The sequence below is a fragment of the Diadema antillarum genome, unplaced genomic scaffold (assembly GCF_040938485.1).
Source record: "Diadema antillarum isolate AM-2024a unplaced genomic scaffold, OU_Dant_1.0 scf00000087, whole genome shotgun sequence".
In the NCBI taxonomy this organism is placed as follows: domain Eukaryota; kingdom Metazoa; phylum Echinodermata; class Echinoidea; order Diadematoida; family Diadematidae; genus Diadema; species Diadema antillarum.
The window spans coordinates 596,709-611,070 of record NW_027270976.1 but is presented as its reverse complement, the minus strand read 5'-3'; the positions used below and the strand labels follow the sequence as shown (position 1 = coordinate 611,070).

General features: G+C 36.7%; 1 protein-coding gene across 3 annotated transcripts in view; it reads right to left on the bottom strand.

The window, feature by feature from the left end:
* Positions 1-7,617: 7,617 nt before the first annotated feature.
* Positions 7,618-14,362, bottom strand: part of LOC139718052 (serine/threonine-protein phosphatase 2A 56 kDa regulatory subunit delta isoform-like) — a 67,618-nt gene continuing 60,873 nt past the window's right edge. For 2 of the 3 annotated variants that reach the window (XM_071629541.1, XM_071629542.1), the window contains 3 exons: positions 12,811-12,883; positions 10,428-10,532; positions 7,618-7,914 (listed from right to left, as the gene is read on the bottom strand). In XM_071629541.1, the coding sequence (XP_071485642.1) occupies positions 7,771-7,914; positions 10,428-10,532; positions 12,811-12,883 (322 nt within the window). In that variant the 3' untranslated portion in view covers positions 7,618-7,770. The remainder of the gene's footprint in view (positions 7,915-10,427; positions 10,533-12,810; positions 12,884-14,362) is intronic. The other variant, XM_071629543.1, reaches the window with a different exon arrangement.

Sequence of the window (14,362 nt, the reverse complement as noted above, 5' to 3'; positions counted from 1 at the left end):
TTACTGTAGTACAGTTTTGTATGCTGTATCGTCGATCATTTGTTCTTTATTAATTTGCCTTCAGTGTCGAGATGAGACTTTGATAGGGGTCATCCTCATATTTTCACAGTCCTAGCACTCAAAGTGTAGCTCAAAGGAAACTCATTCCTACAGTTTGTTTTTACGTTTACTCATTGTATGCTAGGGATAATGACCCATCTCTTTGGGACATTCCAGGGAGAGCTTGGCAAGGCTACATTGATTGATGCATCTAGTATGTTAGAACTTCTTTATGAGTACAGAGCCTTTTGAGCTTCAGGGTGAATCATGGTTCTTTTGATGTTTGTGGTGTTCATCATGCTGAGTTGGTGTTCTTCATGTGATTGGTGTGCAAAGAAGAAAACAATGCTAACCAGATTTTATTTGCAATATCTCCATTGCTGTTGAAGGCATTTTAAACATGTTCTCTTGGAAGAGATCTTCAACATTTTCGAATTCTGTTCTAAAACGAACTACTGTAAATGTAGCAGAAGTTAACCTCAAGGAAGTGGTTTGTATGCAACGTAGTTGGATATGATAAAAAAGTCCAGATTTTCCCTTTATCATTTGCATCAAAACCAACATAATGCAAGAATTCATTAATATGAATTACAGAGCTGATCATACATGTAGGCTCATGATACTAGGAGATCTGTAGCTGCTTTCAAAATGTCTCTGTCATAGGAACAGTAAAAAGTAAAGAGTAAAGAGCAAGGATTAATAAATTACATGTACCAGTACAGTGGACGCCCATTATCACAAAGTACATGTACTCGGAACTGGCAGTTATCTTCCATTACCTGGTATGTATATCAAAATTTTGTGGTAATGTACCTGGACAATAAATTGTATGAAGGTATTCAAGGATATGTATAGATGATAAATTTTGGGACCAGAATTTCTACTCTGTTGTACTGGAAGTACACCATACTGCTAATTCTAGGGAGACACATGTCATATATTAACTGTTGGCTTACACCTGAAAGTTGACATTTATGAAACTGGACAAAGTTTATCCAGTCCCGTGTATGTTCACTTGGGTGGGATTTCCTATCCCTTCCTTCCTAGGAAATGTAATACTAATTGGTGATGCTGCATTTATTCAAAAAGTAAAATGAGGTCTGCAAGTTACATTTCAGCCCCATGACTACAATGACCATTTAAAGATTTAAAGAAAGGCGTTAAAATAACAGACAGTGTATGTAGCCCTGTGTGTGTGTGTGTGTGTGTGTGTGTTGTGTTTTAAAGAAAATAGGAGAGTGCACCTCAATGAGATGACATTGTATATACATTATTATACATATATAAATGTATCTGTTTTATCTTATGAGAAGTACAGCATGAACAGAGTAACTTTAAAGGGATGGTATAGTTTTGGTTGAGATGGGGAATTCAGATTTTGACATTTTGAAATAATTACAAAACACAGTTCCAAGAGAAATTTGAAGTTTATTTGATGAAAATTAGTTTTGAAATGGCCAAGATATCCAAAACAAAGCAAAATGAAGTGGTCCTATTACTATTATTAGGACCTTTCCTTTTTTGATGTTTCAGCCATTTCAAACCCGATATTCATCAAATAACCTTTGAATTTTTCTTGAAATTGCATGCTCTTTGATATTTCATAAGAGGTCCTTCATTATGTAACAAAAAAGTTGGAAACCTGAAGCCCCATCTCAACCAAAGCTATACCATCCATTTAACAAATCATATTTTGTTAAGATACAAATCTGCAATTGATATGGTAGTCACTTCACCACATCAGCTTTTTTTTTTTTTTTTTTTTCAGTCACCTTTTGGAAAAGGATGAAATTGGAGAAATGACAGTCATTCAAGGTATTCACAATTTTTCCTTATCCCAGTCTGATACGATCAAACTTTCATTCATCTGCTTTTTGGACTTCACATGGAACCTCAATTCATTTCAACAGATATGTGTACTGATAAAGCCTGGGCTGAAACTACATTGCACAGTATCCAGGTATTGAATTTAAGTAGAGGTCATAAAAATAATTGCCCCCAGAATGGTCACAGAATGATCATCTATAGCCCCAAACACATATCACAGTATGGACACAGTACACAAAGCAAACAAAAAAACCACAATAAGCAGTTTGTTTACATTTTTTTTTTCTCTCATTCACAAAGCACAACTGTATATCATCATCAACCACATTTTACAATGTCATCTTTAGATTATTTTTTTGGTTGTTTTATACATTATTGTCACTACTACATATCATACAGTACAATATACAATAGTGCTTACACGGGGGAAGCCTTATTCTCCTACCTAGTCTGTGCTTCACAAAGAGTGAGAGAAACAAAGAAGTATTTCCCACCACAGAAAAGGTGTGTTCACATCAAAGCTCATGTATTCATATGCACAATATTCTGAATACAAATTTAAATCCAGCCCAGTATATGGGAAATGCAATATTTATCTTTACACTAACAATATATTTGCTTGTACAAAGATTAGGCATACTGACAACGAAAAAAAGCAATGCTCCCATATATACCTTGCATTGACAACTGGGAGGTGCAGCTCGACATGGTAAAATACTGCTGGTGAAAATGCAATTAAAGAGATTAGAAGTCATGATTTAGCCATGTATTGGTGACATTATTTTCTCACTAGCAAAAAAGCTCCTTGCATGTCAGCAAATCAGAAATCTACTAGGAAAATATCAAAAGTGCAAAAGGAAAGTTCAGCAGAAATGCACGGCTTTTCTTACACTAGGCTTGACAAGTATCACAATGACACAACTGAACTACTGGTATTGTAATATATTAGTCAGTAAATTCAACCACTGACTGTGAGCTAGAGATGATCTATCTGAACTAAAGATGAATGCTTGTGGTGACCAAGGGGTTTGCCTGCCCGCAGTGTTTTGCTGTAACCCCTTGAAACACAGTGGAAGAGTCTTCCAGTGAACAAGACAGCCATTACAGGCTGATACATGTACGTATGGGATCTCTCTCGTGTGTCTGAATGCATGCCCAACTTGTGTAAGCTTCAGAGCATAAAACTAGCATACAGCCTACTAAATCAATCATACTGTCCATGACATAACAAGACTTGCCAATAGAGAGCAACATGAACTTCAACATGTTAAGACTTTAGATTATAGTCAGATGTCTTGCAACAGTCCCATGGTTTTCTGGAAATATAAATGAACAATCCGACCTGTTCCATATAAGTACAGTCATTAAAATAGATTTACCATTTCTACACTGTGTCCAGACTTGAGAAATGTCATCTCTGCATCCAAAGTTACACATGAGCACATTTTTATATCTTTTTAAAATTAGTCATAATTTTCTTTATGGCAAAAATGATCATTTATCCCTTGTCCATGGCATTAACAGCGCTCTCTTCACAGCATCTTCATATAATATACATCTGTGTCAGGTTTCATACTGCCTATATAATTTCTAATTCTTCTTGCATAAATATAATTTGTCTTTTCCATTGAACAGAGTAATTCAACCCTGTCAGCTAAGAGAATGCACCAAAGTATCAAGTCCAACCTCCCCTTTCATTGCAAATCTACTGTGTTCTCTTCATAGATTGCAACACGCAATGATATAGAAGGAACAAAAAGTAGCTAGCATTAAACATTCATTGTCAAGCTTGTACATACAGAAAATTGATTTTCATGCATAAAAATAAATGTGCCAGGTGGGATAATACACGCACTGAGTAAGTCTTAGAATCAAGACTGACTATAGGAAGATAATGGCACTCATAAAATGCCCCTCGTACTCTAGATAACCCAGATATTACTGATACCATGTTTTTTCCAGAAAAGTAACACAAATGTGACATTTGCAAACAGCAGATCTGAGTGATAGAAAGCATTACAATAAATATCTTTGCTATGCAATGCAGTGCCAAATGTCTTTTTACAATGTCAGTGGCTATTTTTTGTTTGTTTGTTGTTTTTTAGGGGTGTGAGTAGAAGTGGAAGAAGATATTACACTCTTTCTACAAAATTCCATTATTTTCTTCGACAGTCATTTTCTCTATTTATTCACTGGCTTGACGGCCATTCCTTACTACCTGTAAGTGATTTATTAAAAAATATGTTAGATAAATTACTGGCATAATGCATCACAAAGAAGTGTTGAATATTATTGTACCTCCTATGTGACACAATTACATTCTTTACAAATTTTGTAAGAATAAAGCTTTCAGGACCGTGCCAAAGTAGAACACAACAGTTATTATCTACAGATTGTTCCTCCCTGGTGACATTTAAGATTAAATATCTCCTTCAATGATCTTAAAGCACGATTATAACAACCACATAAGGTGTTGATTTTTGGCTATAGGACAAAATGCACATTAAATACAGTTTTATTTCCAAACTTACATCAAACACATTCAGCTGGAGGATCAGATAATGAAACTGCCAATTATGACAATTGACACACTAGAAAACTTGTATGGTGCAGTGAAGGCTTTAGTCATGGCAACTCCTATTCATCCACTGATATCTCACACGGTGGCCTTTCTATGTGGAACAAACATTGTCATTCTGATTACATCACCCAAAATACAATTCATTTCTGATAGGCACAATACAGTGGTGCCACTTACATATCAGAAACAGAAGCAGCTTGTGTAGGAATCTAGAATAACGGTATTTAGAAAGTCTTCTACTGATTTATAAGAACAAAACTTCCAGGTACATCAGAGAGATTACTGGACACTTCAGGAAGTAAAACATTTACTAAAATTTCTCTGAAAAATACAGGTGTATTCTCACTGCGTTCTTAATCCACAAAGCTCATTTTGTCAAAAGAATTATACATATCTGCAAACTCATATCATTAGGGGAAAAATGCATCTATAGCAGGGCTCGACATTATTTTTCTCTGGTGACCCATTCAGGCCACTAAAATCTGAAATATGACATTTGAAATTTTGGTGGCCCAAAAGAGTAAGGAAGTACCCCAAAATAAATGGAAATGAATTATATCAATCCATTTGGAATCTTAGATCAGGCCACCAAAAGATAGCCTGTTTGGAAATTTGGTGCCCTGGCATCTGTTTTCAGTGGTCCTGGGCCACTAGGCCACTGCTAATGTCGAGCCCTGCCTATTGATAAATTGCCTACTCATCTACTGTCAAACTGATTAAAGCTGTACATAGTTAGATTGTGGTACTGCCCACATAAAGAACACTTTAATATAACTGATAAACTTACCATTTTCAAGCTCTTACTTGAGACTGTAATAAATACTTCTCTTTGTTTTCTCCACAATTCAGTACATCCAAGCATTACACACAGATGACAGTGCCCATATATCAGATGTCTTCCCTTGTCAAGCAGGGTACTACTTGTCTCAATGAAGTCTTGAATGATAGAATTATGAGCTGTAATACAACACAGGTTGCCTCTGTAGGTTCTTGTTTGAAGCCATTGTGCTAACTACTAGAATCAAGAAAAAGGCTGATCAACATATATCTTTCCCCCTCTCTGATAAACATAGCTTGGGTATACTTGTACTTCATTAGGTAGCATTTTCCAGTTTGCTTTCCAAAAGTTAGCAAAATTAAATGCCTGCTTTGTCTCTATCTGGCTCTATCACATCCCTGAATAGTGCATAGCATTAAAAAAAATACATATAACACAAAACACATTGCCTCAAAAACACACAATAGAGATTGGAGCATAGACAATAGTGAGGATAGACACCCAGTAATTCATCTTAACTTTTTTCTTAAGGGTTGGAAAAACAAAACTTTTCCTTCATGACACAATAACACATGATCTAAAAGTCAACATGATGCATGTGCACAAAAATGTCCAAGCACTCCATGACTTCTCCACAAATCAAACCTGCTGTACACTTAAAAAAATAAACACAGAAGAGGTCATACAAAAATTGTTCATACCATCAATGAGAAAACGTGATTTAAAAACACTTAGTGTTGGCAATTAGAAGACTGTGTAGTAAGAACAAAGTTCACCAGTGATGACAGCATGAGAGACACTCCTTCCTGTTGGCAAACCAAAGGAGACGAGTGGCAAAGAATGAAGTTTACTGACCTACACATAAATTATCTCCCTACACCAGCCAGTATGTAGCTACCAGAAGGCAGTGAGTGGGTAAGCTCGGAACGTTGCCATCAGGATTCCAAGACCTGCAAACTAAATGTGCTCTTTTAGGTGAGACAGTACTCTTGGTAGCATGGAAAGTTGGAAGAGACAAAAAACAAATTAAGAAGAAAAAGAAGCTCTCCTACATAACGGTAAAAGACACAGAGCAATTTGTGTATGTCTCTAAACACAAAGATCTGATTGAAACCATAGCCTAGCCTTGGAGAGTAAAGCAAGACGGTCTGGGGAAGTAGGCACTTTGAAACACAAACATGTAGATGATAAATCTTCCTGCCTTCTTTTGGAAAACATTCAACTGTACACATGTACTAGTGGTTGTATGATGCAATGTCATCTTGCACTGTCTATGTACTACTCAACAACTAATAACCTGTCAAGGAGTAACAGACAACTGTCATAAAACATTTATATGTATCTCTTCTGTGTAACATACAAATGCATACATACATACATAAATATAGCCCAGTACATCAAATATCACATCTGAAACCCATATAGATAGATATAGATCCTACAATACAAAAAATAACTCCATGGGGCCATTTCTTCACGGCCTTTTCATAATGTAATCTGGATGCATGTTAATCAAGAATAAAGAATCAAAGTTGCAACAATTCATATCTTTGGGAAATATGTGCACACATGAATCACCAAAGTCCAGGTAGATGAATAAAGCACTACAACAGTCAGAAGGCAATTGTGCTCAAAGTATTCTGTATTCACATTTATCCATCTTATCAGTCTGGGATCCTTGTGATGTTGGCTTTTCATATACTAGAACTAGAATGTATCATGCAAGGCAACATGATGACAGAAAGAAAAAAAGGGCTGTAGGATGCATGGATTCACTAGCTTGCATACTAGAGGGCAAGAAGTGAGTATTTTCATTATATACTACACTGCATTACAGTATGGTTTTAAGAACTGACAATTCATCAATTCCACATCAACTCAGCACTACAAAAATATGATTTTACATGTAGATTTCAATGATAAACAGTTGTTCATCATCATGATCACTTGAATATCACACATCATTGATGTCCTAGCATAGCATCACAATCTTCATCCAGCTGATAGCATCTTTCACTTGTTTATCTATTTACAAACACAGCTATTCAAAACATGATAACCACTGATCGTGGATATTTGTCTATGGAAAACATACAGCACAGGCTAGGGATGGGACAGGGCTTACTTGTGGTTTGGATGCTAACTTCATTCCAAAAATGACACTTCTGCTGAAACTAAGAGAACAATGTAGGACTGAAGAAGGTAATCCAGAAAGGAGCATGACAGCAAATTGATCAACATGATGCTGCCAGGATAACAAAATTCATATCGGCAGTTGTCATGGAAACTGTTCAAATTCAGACAGGGTTAAACAGAAGTATTAATGAGGCAGAAAACAGTAGGAATTCTGTCACACTTAGACAAAAAAAAAAAAAAAACAAACTGGACAGAGACTACTAGAGGCTATAAAGAGGGCATAAGATGACTGTATGATTGATACGGAAAGAGGGAGTTTAAGAGAGCCTCTGCAGTAAAATGGGAAAAGAGTGGAGGGCATAGACAGGCAGGCATAGTGCCAGACAGCAGGGAAGGGGTGCAGCAGGGCTCAACTATTAGTCTCAGGTGATGAAACCAGGAATTCCTCATGGCGTTTGTGTGAGCCAATAGCTTTGATTGTGAAGGCGTCTCGTGGAAGCTCTGATTTCCTTCTCAGAAGTGGCTTGGGATCCCTCCGTACACCCTCAGCCGCCTGGTTAACATACAGAGAAGAAAACATGTGCTATAAATGCAGTGCCTGGACACTTACCACAATGCAATGTTTTTGTTATCTATGTGCCAATAACAGATATAATTGACATTACCTTTCCCAGACAATATGCAACCCCAAAGCTACTCACAGTCTTTACTGACTTATTTGCAAAGCAGCTTTTCAGATCTTTATGGTGTATTAGGAGCCCAAGCAGGCCTACCAGCATAAAAACATTAATCATTTTATACCTTTCAACAATGTCATACATAAATCAGAAACTGTACACATTAGCTTTTCATACAGTGCAATTAAAATGAAGAAAACACTTCATCAAGAAAATTTTGATACACAGTCTACATGCCTCTGAAGAGTTAATAATCAACCACACAGAACACAAGATGTAAGAGCAAAAGCAATTAATCAACCAACTTGGCAGACACCAGCACTTGAGTTATGTGGATTCATCAACGTTGCATTTCACTAGCTAACTTTACTTCCATAAAAGTAATTTAATCCCCATGATGCCCCTACCCTACACACAGCAAAGAACACAGCAGGCATGATATGAAGGAACATTATTCACTGTCAAAAGCTGTTATATTGTGAGGGTTCAATCTTTGCATATTTTGCAAATCACTGTTTGGCTGCAAATTCTTAACAAAAATTAATTGCATAAATTTGTTGATTAACGGGCAGACACTGTTGCACTTATGCACTTATGATAGCCTCGGTGTCAAACCATAAAACAACGTCTACTGAAAATTCATGTCTGTTACCTCCTCATTCGTAAATTATCTGTCCACCAAAATAACAGCTTTTACAGTACTACAGTATGGAAAGCATCACATTGAATACAAGGTGTGACAAACTTAAACATTACAGACCTGTAAAGCATTGCAAAGTTTTTAGGTATTTCAAATGAAAGGAAGGTGAACACCAGGTGCTGACAACCACATCACATGACAATGACAATTCTGACTTGCTGCTGATGTTGAGTATGTATATGTGTGAGTGTGTGTGTGTGTTATGTTTGTTTTATGTTTGTGTTTGCTTTTACCAAGCAACTCAGTTGGGTTAGTGAGGACAGAGATATCTTTCATGCACAGTTCACTGACAAGCTCCATGTTATCTTAAACTAAATTTTCCCCAACTATCTACTGAATCCAGCTACACCACATGATGAACATCAGTGGGTTCTGCAGATAGCACCAGAACACGATGTGTAGGTGCTGGAGAGACACTAATCACATAGTGTTTATCTAGCAACTATGAGAGCAGGATTGAGCTCAAGAGCACACAGCTCATTTTGTTCTAAAGTAATTTTATTCCTTATTTTAGAAAAATCTCCCCCTTGAGCCCCTACCAGGAATGATCAGAACTAACCTTGCATTCAGAGTATTGGAAAGCAGGGAATTTGATAAACGGCTACAAGTAAGTGTCACAAGCATTGATAGGAAGAACTGAAAATCAATGAAAAACAGCTCTTACCTTTTCCAAATTAATGAATTATTGCGTTAAGTTGTATCTGTTGCTACTATTTGACAACTTGCTCATGACTCTGCTCTTACTGATTGACAAATTTGAAAGCTCTTATCTTTCTTATCTAACCATAAATTTTTACTCAGATCTTATGTGTACTACATGGCCAGTCATGGAAGAAAATGGAGCCCAAATTCATATAATTATGATTTACATTACAGCATAACCAACAGTTCCATCCTGTGGAACTTATGTTAGTCACAGTGACTTATTACATGGTCAGTTAACTGACTTTTTCAAATTCACGCAAATTATATCTTGTGCATCAAACCCATTGTTTGGGATTACATGAATATTCTTTCGGACCATGTTAGTATGAGTTAGAATGAACAAAAGTTGTGATAAAACTTAAAGTGAAAAAAAAAAAACAATCCAGTGCCACCAAAGAACAGACAAGCACCATGAATGCTTCAAACCAAATGTAATACAACCAACTAAAACAAGTATGAGTTAATATCTGTGGACATGACCCAGTGAAAGGCAGCCTGCCTTATAACATACCAGCACAAGCCATGGTTCACAGCATTACTGCTGGAATATATAAACACTAGCATTTATTCCCATCTATGGGAATGTACAGTTCCTATTTGACGGTGAAACTATTTCTAAGAAAGCTCTTTCACAGAAGAGCACACTAACTGGCATAACGTGTACTGAGAAGAGCCCATAACCCTTATTTGGAAAGGCTCCTAAAATTAGTTTCTATTCCATACACAGACAGCATGTCCAACTACTGCATTTTGGAATGAATCTGACTTATTCTTGCAAGAACAGACTGTGGGCTCTGTTCACAAAGACAAAGAACCAGTGAAAGTTCTAGACAAGCCAGTCCAATCTTAATCTCTTTTGATTCCAATCAAATAAGAGCTAATGCCTGTAATGGATAGCTGAAGAAGCTGAGTGCACTGCAAAAACTTCTCACACCCCAAAAAATAAAGTTTGTAATGGAGGAGTGTGCCAAGATATGCACTGACCTCATTTTTGATGTGGTCTTTGAGCTCCGCCTCAGTATCCATCTCCAACTCAGGGCTGTTATTTCCATCTGAAGTTTTGCTGCCCTGTACACTCACCTGGGTGAACTAGTAAACAAGAGCGCAGCCCTTTTAAAGCAGTTTTCTTTTCAGAGTTTTACCAATGCTAATTGAAGAGTAGAATAAGAAATATTCTTCTTCAGGAAGGATTCCAAAACATCTGTAAATTAATGAGACACTGACAGATGTTGGAAATTTTATGGCCAAAACTATCAACGTACATTTTGTACGCCACATGTACTACAGATAGTATTTGGGTTATTGACTGCATGGCTTTTCTTTCTGCAAGGTATGCAAACATAATTTTTATGTGGGTATTTATGGTTATGTGTATTTAAATGATGTCCTCCTGTATGTCAGAGTAGAAGTGAGGGATAATCCTTACAAGAATTTTTGGCTTCTCTTGTTCCCATCCACAACTTACTTATTTTTTACTGCTTTGATACAGTCATACAGTACTGATTTAAATGCCAAAATGAGAGTGTTGGGGAATTACCTTCTCTAATCCCATGAGTTGTTGTCTGTATACATCCAGCATCCAACATAGAGACGTACAAACCACATCATACACAATTTGCATGCTGAGAAGAGATGTGCACACACTGTCTATAGCTGTGACCAGCAACACATATCCTTGCTATTCTAAAGTACAAACAATCAAGTCTGGCTAAAGCTACATCAGGGTTTAACTAAAGCTACTGCACCATACTTTCAATGAATATATACCTTCTAAAATTCCATGTTGAATAGGACCTTATACAACAAATGTTTAATAATACCAAAGCCTTTATCCCTGTCATTCTCACTAAGCTGTGGAAAAGAATGCCTCTATTTTGAACATATTTACAAATGTAAATTACTCTCCTGGGAAATATAAATATGAATATTTGTACGGCTGTCATAGCGCCATTTTTCATTATTACCAACTCATTACAAGACACTCTCCCCTGGTTTAAGGCTGAACTAAGATGTTGACCCATAATATAAATCTTACAAATGTAAGAAGAATCCAGCTAAGTAAATACTGTCTATAAATAACATTTAGTTAGGTATTATCTGCCTTTGGTGTTTAACATGCATTTTCCTATGTGTGCTTCAGCAACTATACCAGGGCTCAACAGGGTGGTTGTGAATGCTTTTGAGTGCAGGGGGCATCAATCTGTTTTCATGATTTGGGGCAAGACCTGGAATTGGACGATCTGTGCGAGGGAGCAGGGAGAGGGTGTGGGAGGGCGATAGCTCCCCTCGTACACGAGGCAGATTTTGCATTTTCAGACCTGAAATTCATTGATATGGTGCATACTTGGGGTGAAATATTTAGATTTTTTTCCCCTATCAAAAACGTTAGAAAAATAAATATTTACAGATTTGTGAAAAATGATATCGCTGTATCTCAGCTCTTGTTCTGCATGGCATGTGAGGGGTGTGGAAGGGGTAGCCCCTTTCCACATGACAGAGTTTTTGTATTTTTAGAACTGAAAATAGGACGATCTGATGCACACTTTTGTAGAATATTTGGAAAATAGTCAATCCCCAAAGTGTGCCGAGTCTAAATCTACGGAAAAAGAAATTGAGCAGGGGAAGAGTATATTAAAAAAGGATGAAGTATCTTTTGAATTTATGGGAACTGAAGTGACAGATCTGGGCCCCGTTTCATAAAAGATGTTAGGATGGCAACTCCCATGGAATGGCAACTTCAAATAGCAACAGCCAATCAGGAAGCTGGATTCTTCTAGTTGTCACGACAATTAACATTTCAGCAAGAGTTGCTATCATAGCAACTTTTTATGAAACGGGGCCCTGATGCACACTTTAAAATAAAACATTCTTAAATTTGTCAATCACAAAAGTGTACTAGGCATATGGAAGGGGACCTAGATGATGCAAGGGAGATTTTGCATTTTCAGAATTGAAATTCAGCAATTTGGTGCACACTTTGGGTGAAATATTTGAACAGTTTCTACAAACAAAAAAAGAAGAAAATTTCCACATCTCTGAAATTATCGGGGGGGGGGGGGGGGGGGTGAGCAAACATATCAAGTATCAATATTTTAATATTTTTCTGTTCACCTATCTGACTGCGGTGTCCCACAAATGAATGCCGATTGTGAATGCATGATAGATGTTGCAGCCGGCTCGCAGGACATCACAGTAATGTCATACATAAATTGATCCTTGGATTGTGTTCACCAAACACGTTACACAAACACGTTAACGTGTGGGATAACACAGTAAGGGCAGATTGTGCTGCCAAGTCAGATCAACATATTATATCCTGTGTGTAGAGGAGAAAGAACGAGGATCAGCTGATTGGAAGAGGACTTACCAGAGGGTTTTTCTTGGCTGCACTCTCAAGTTGATCCCACATGTCATCCATTTTCTTCAGCTTCTGTTTCTCCCTGTAAGGTGTGAGCAGAAAACAAGACACACATTCACACGTACAAAATGACTGGATGACAGATAGATAAAATCATATCGAGTAAAATGAACGAAGAACATAGAAATGTGTCACACAGACTTCGAATACTGTTGAGATAACAGATATTATATAACTTCCCTGTGTCTTCATGCCTAGCCTGGTTACAGAAAAGATTGTTTCAGAGTACAAAGTAACATGGTTTAAAAAAAACTGCGTATTTTTTATGCTGTATCACACACAAAGCCCTCGATATAAAGATATCTGTCAGAATAAAGAAAGTAATACAACATAAGTATTATGAGACACATATTGATATTACTGATGTCTCTAAATCAGCAATATAAAAATCAAATAGCTAACTTGTAGGCTCTATTTTAGCTGTCCAAACTACTAGTATCCCATCTAGTAGTCTGAGAATCAGCGGATGCCATTATGAATTTTGTAAATATTAAATATATATGCTCAAAAAGAACTATGTGCACATAATTACCTTAAAAAATATTACAGTACTGCAATCACAGCAAATATTACATTGAGTATATCAACTGACAAGCAAAAGACATGTCTAATAATTTGATGTGCCATTTATTGAACACAATGTTGCATTTGCACTACATACACAAAAAATTCCTCCTCTATCTAATTTTTCACATCATACATAGAAGGCACAAAGCCTGAAGAAGTCGAATACTTGGACAAATCCAGAAACTGTTATGTGAGGGTTCAACTATAGTATTGTGTATCTCTGAACCTCTTTTGGATATGGTATGAAAACAAGAACAACATAAACAAAACTCCTCGATTACCACTGAAATATGTGTTACAAAACTATTAAACTATGAAATACATTATGACATAAAGAACTAGAAATGTCGCTATGGCGACTGGTATGCCTCCGCCATAATGCATGATTCTCCTAATAGGTCTAGATAGTTCATGTGGACAATGTGTGATTACATTTTCACAAAACTGGCAAAATATTGAAATGACAAGTTTGTCACAAATGTGTTGAATGTTCACCTTCCTTGACCTTGGTTTAATTGGATGAATAGGAGAGCATGTATTTGGGGATTTAAGGACTTTAACTTGACTTTGACCCATTCATACATTTAATGCAATGAGTAATTTTCATGGTACCGGTATGGAGAAAAAGTGCAATTTCTGTACTGAATAGTATTTGTTACCATGTTCATCTGGCCTTTGACCCTAAAATTCATAAGATAATCACTTTCAGGAAGAACATGCATAGATATGCAGTAAGTTTCACGATAAATTGAGCCACTTCCGAGATATGGAGGAAAAAGTTAGTTCAGCACTTTCACTTGATCTTTGACCTTTTGACCTTTGAGGCAATAAAAAAAGAAAAAGAAAAAAAACTCTCCAGAGAATTTCTATTAGGTTACACATGCATACACCAAGTGTAAAAAAAAATACTAATCCTGCTGGCATTGCATGAACA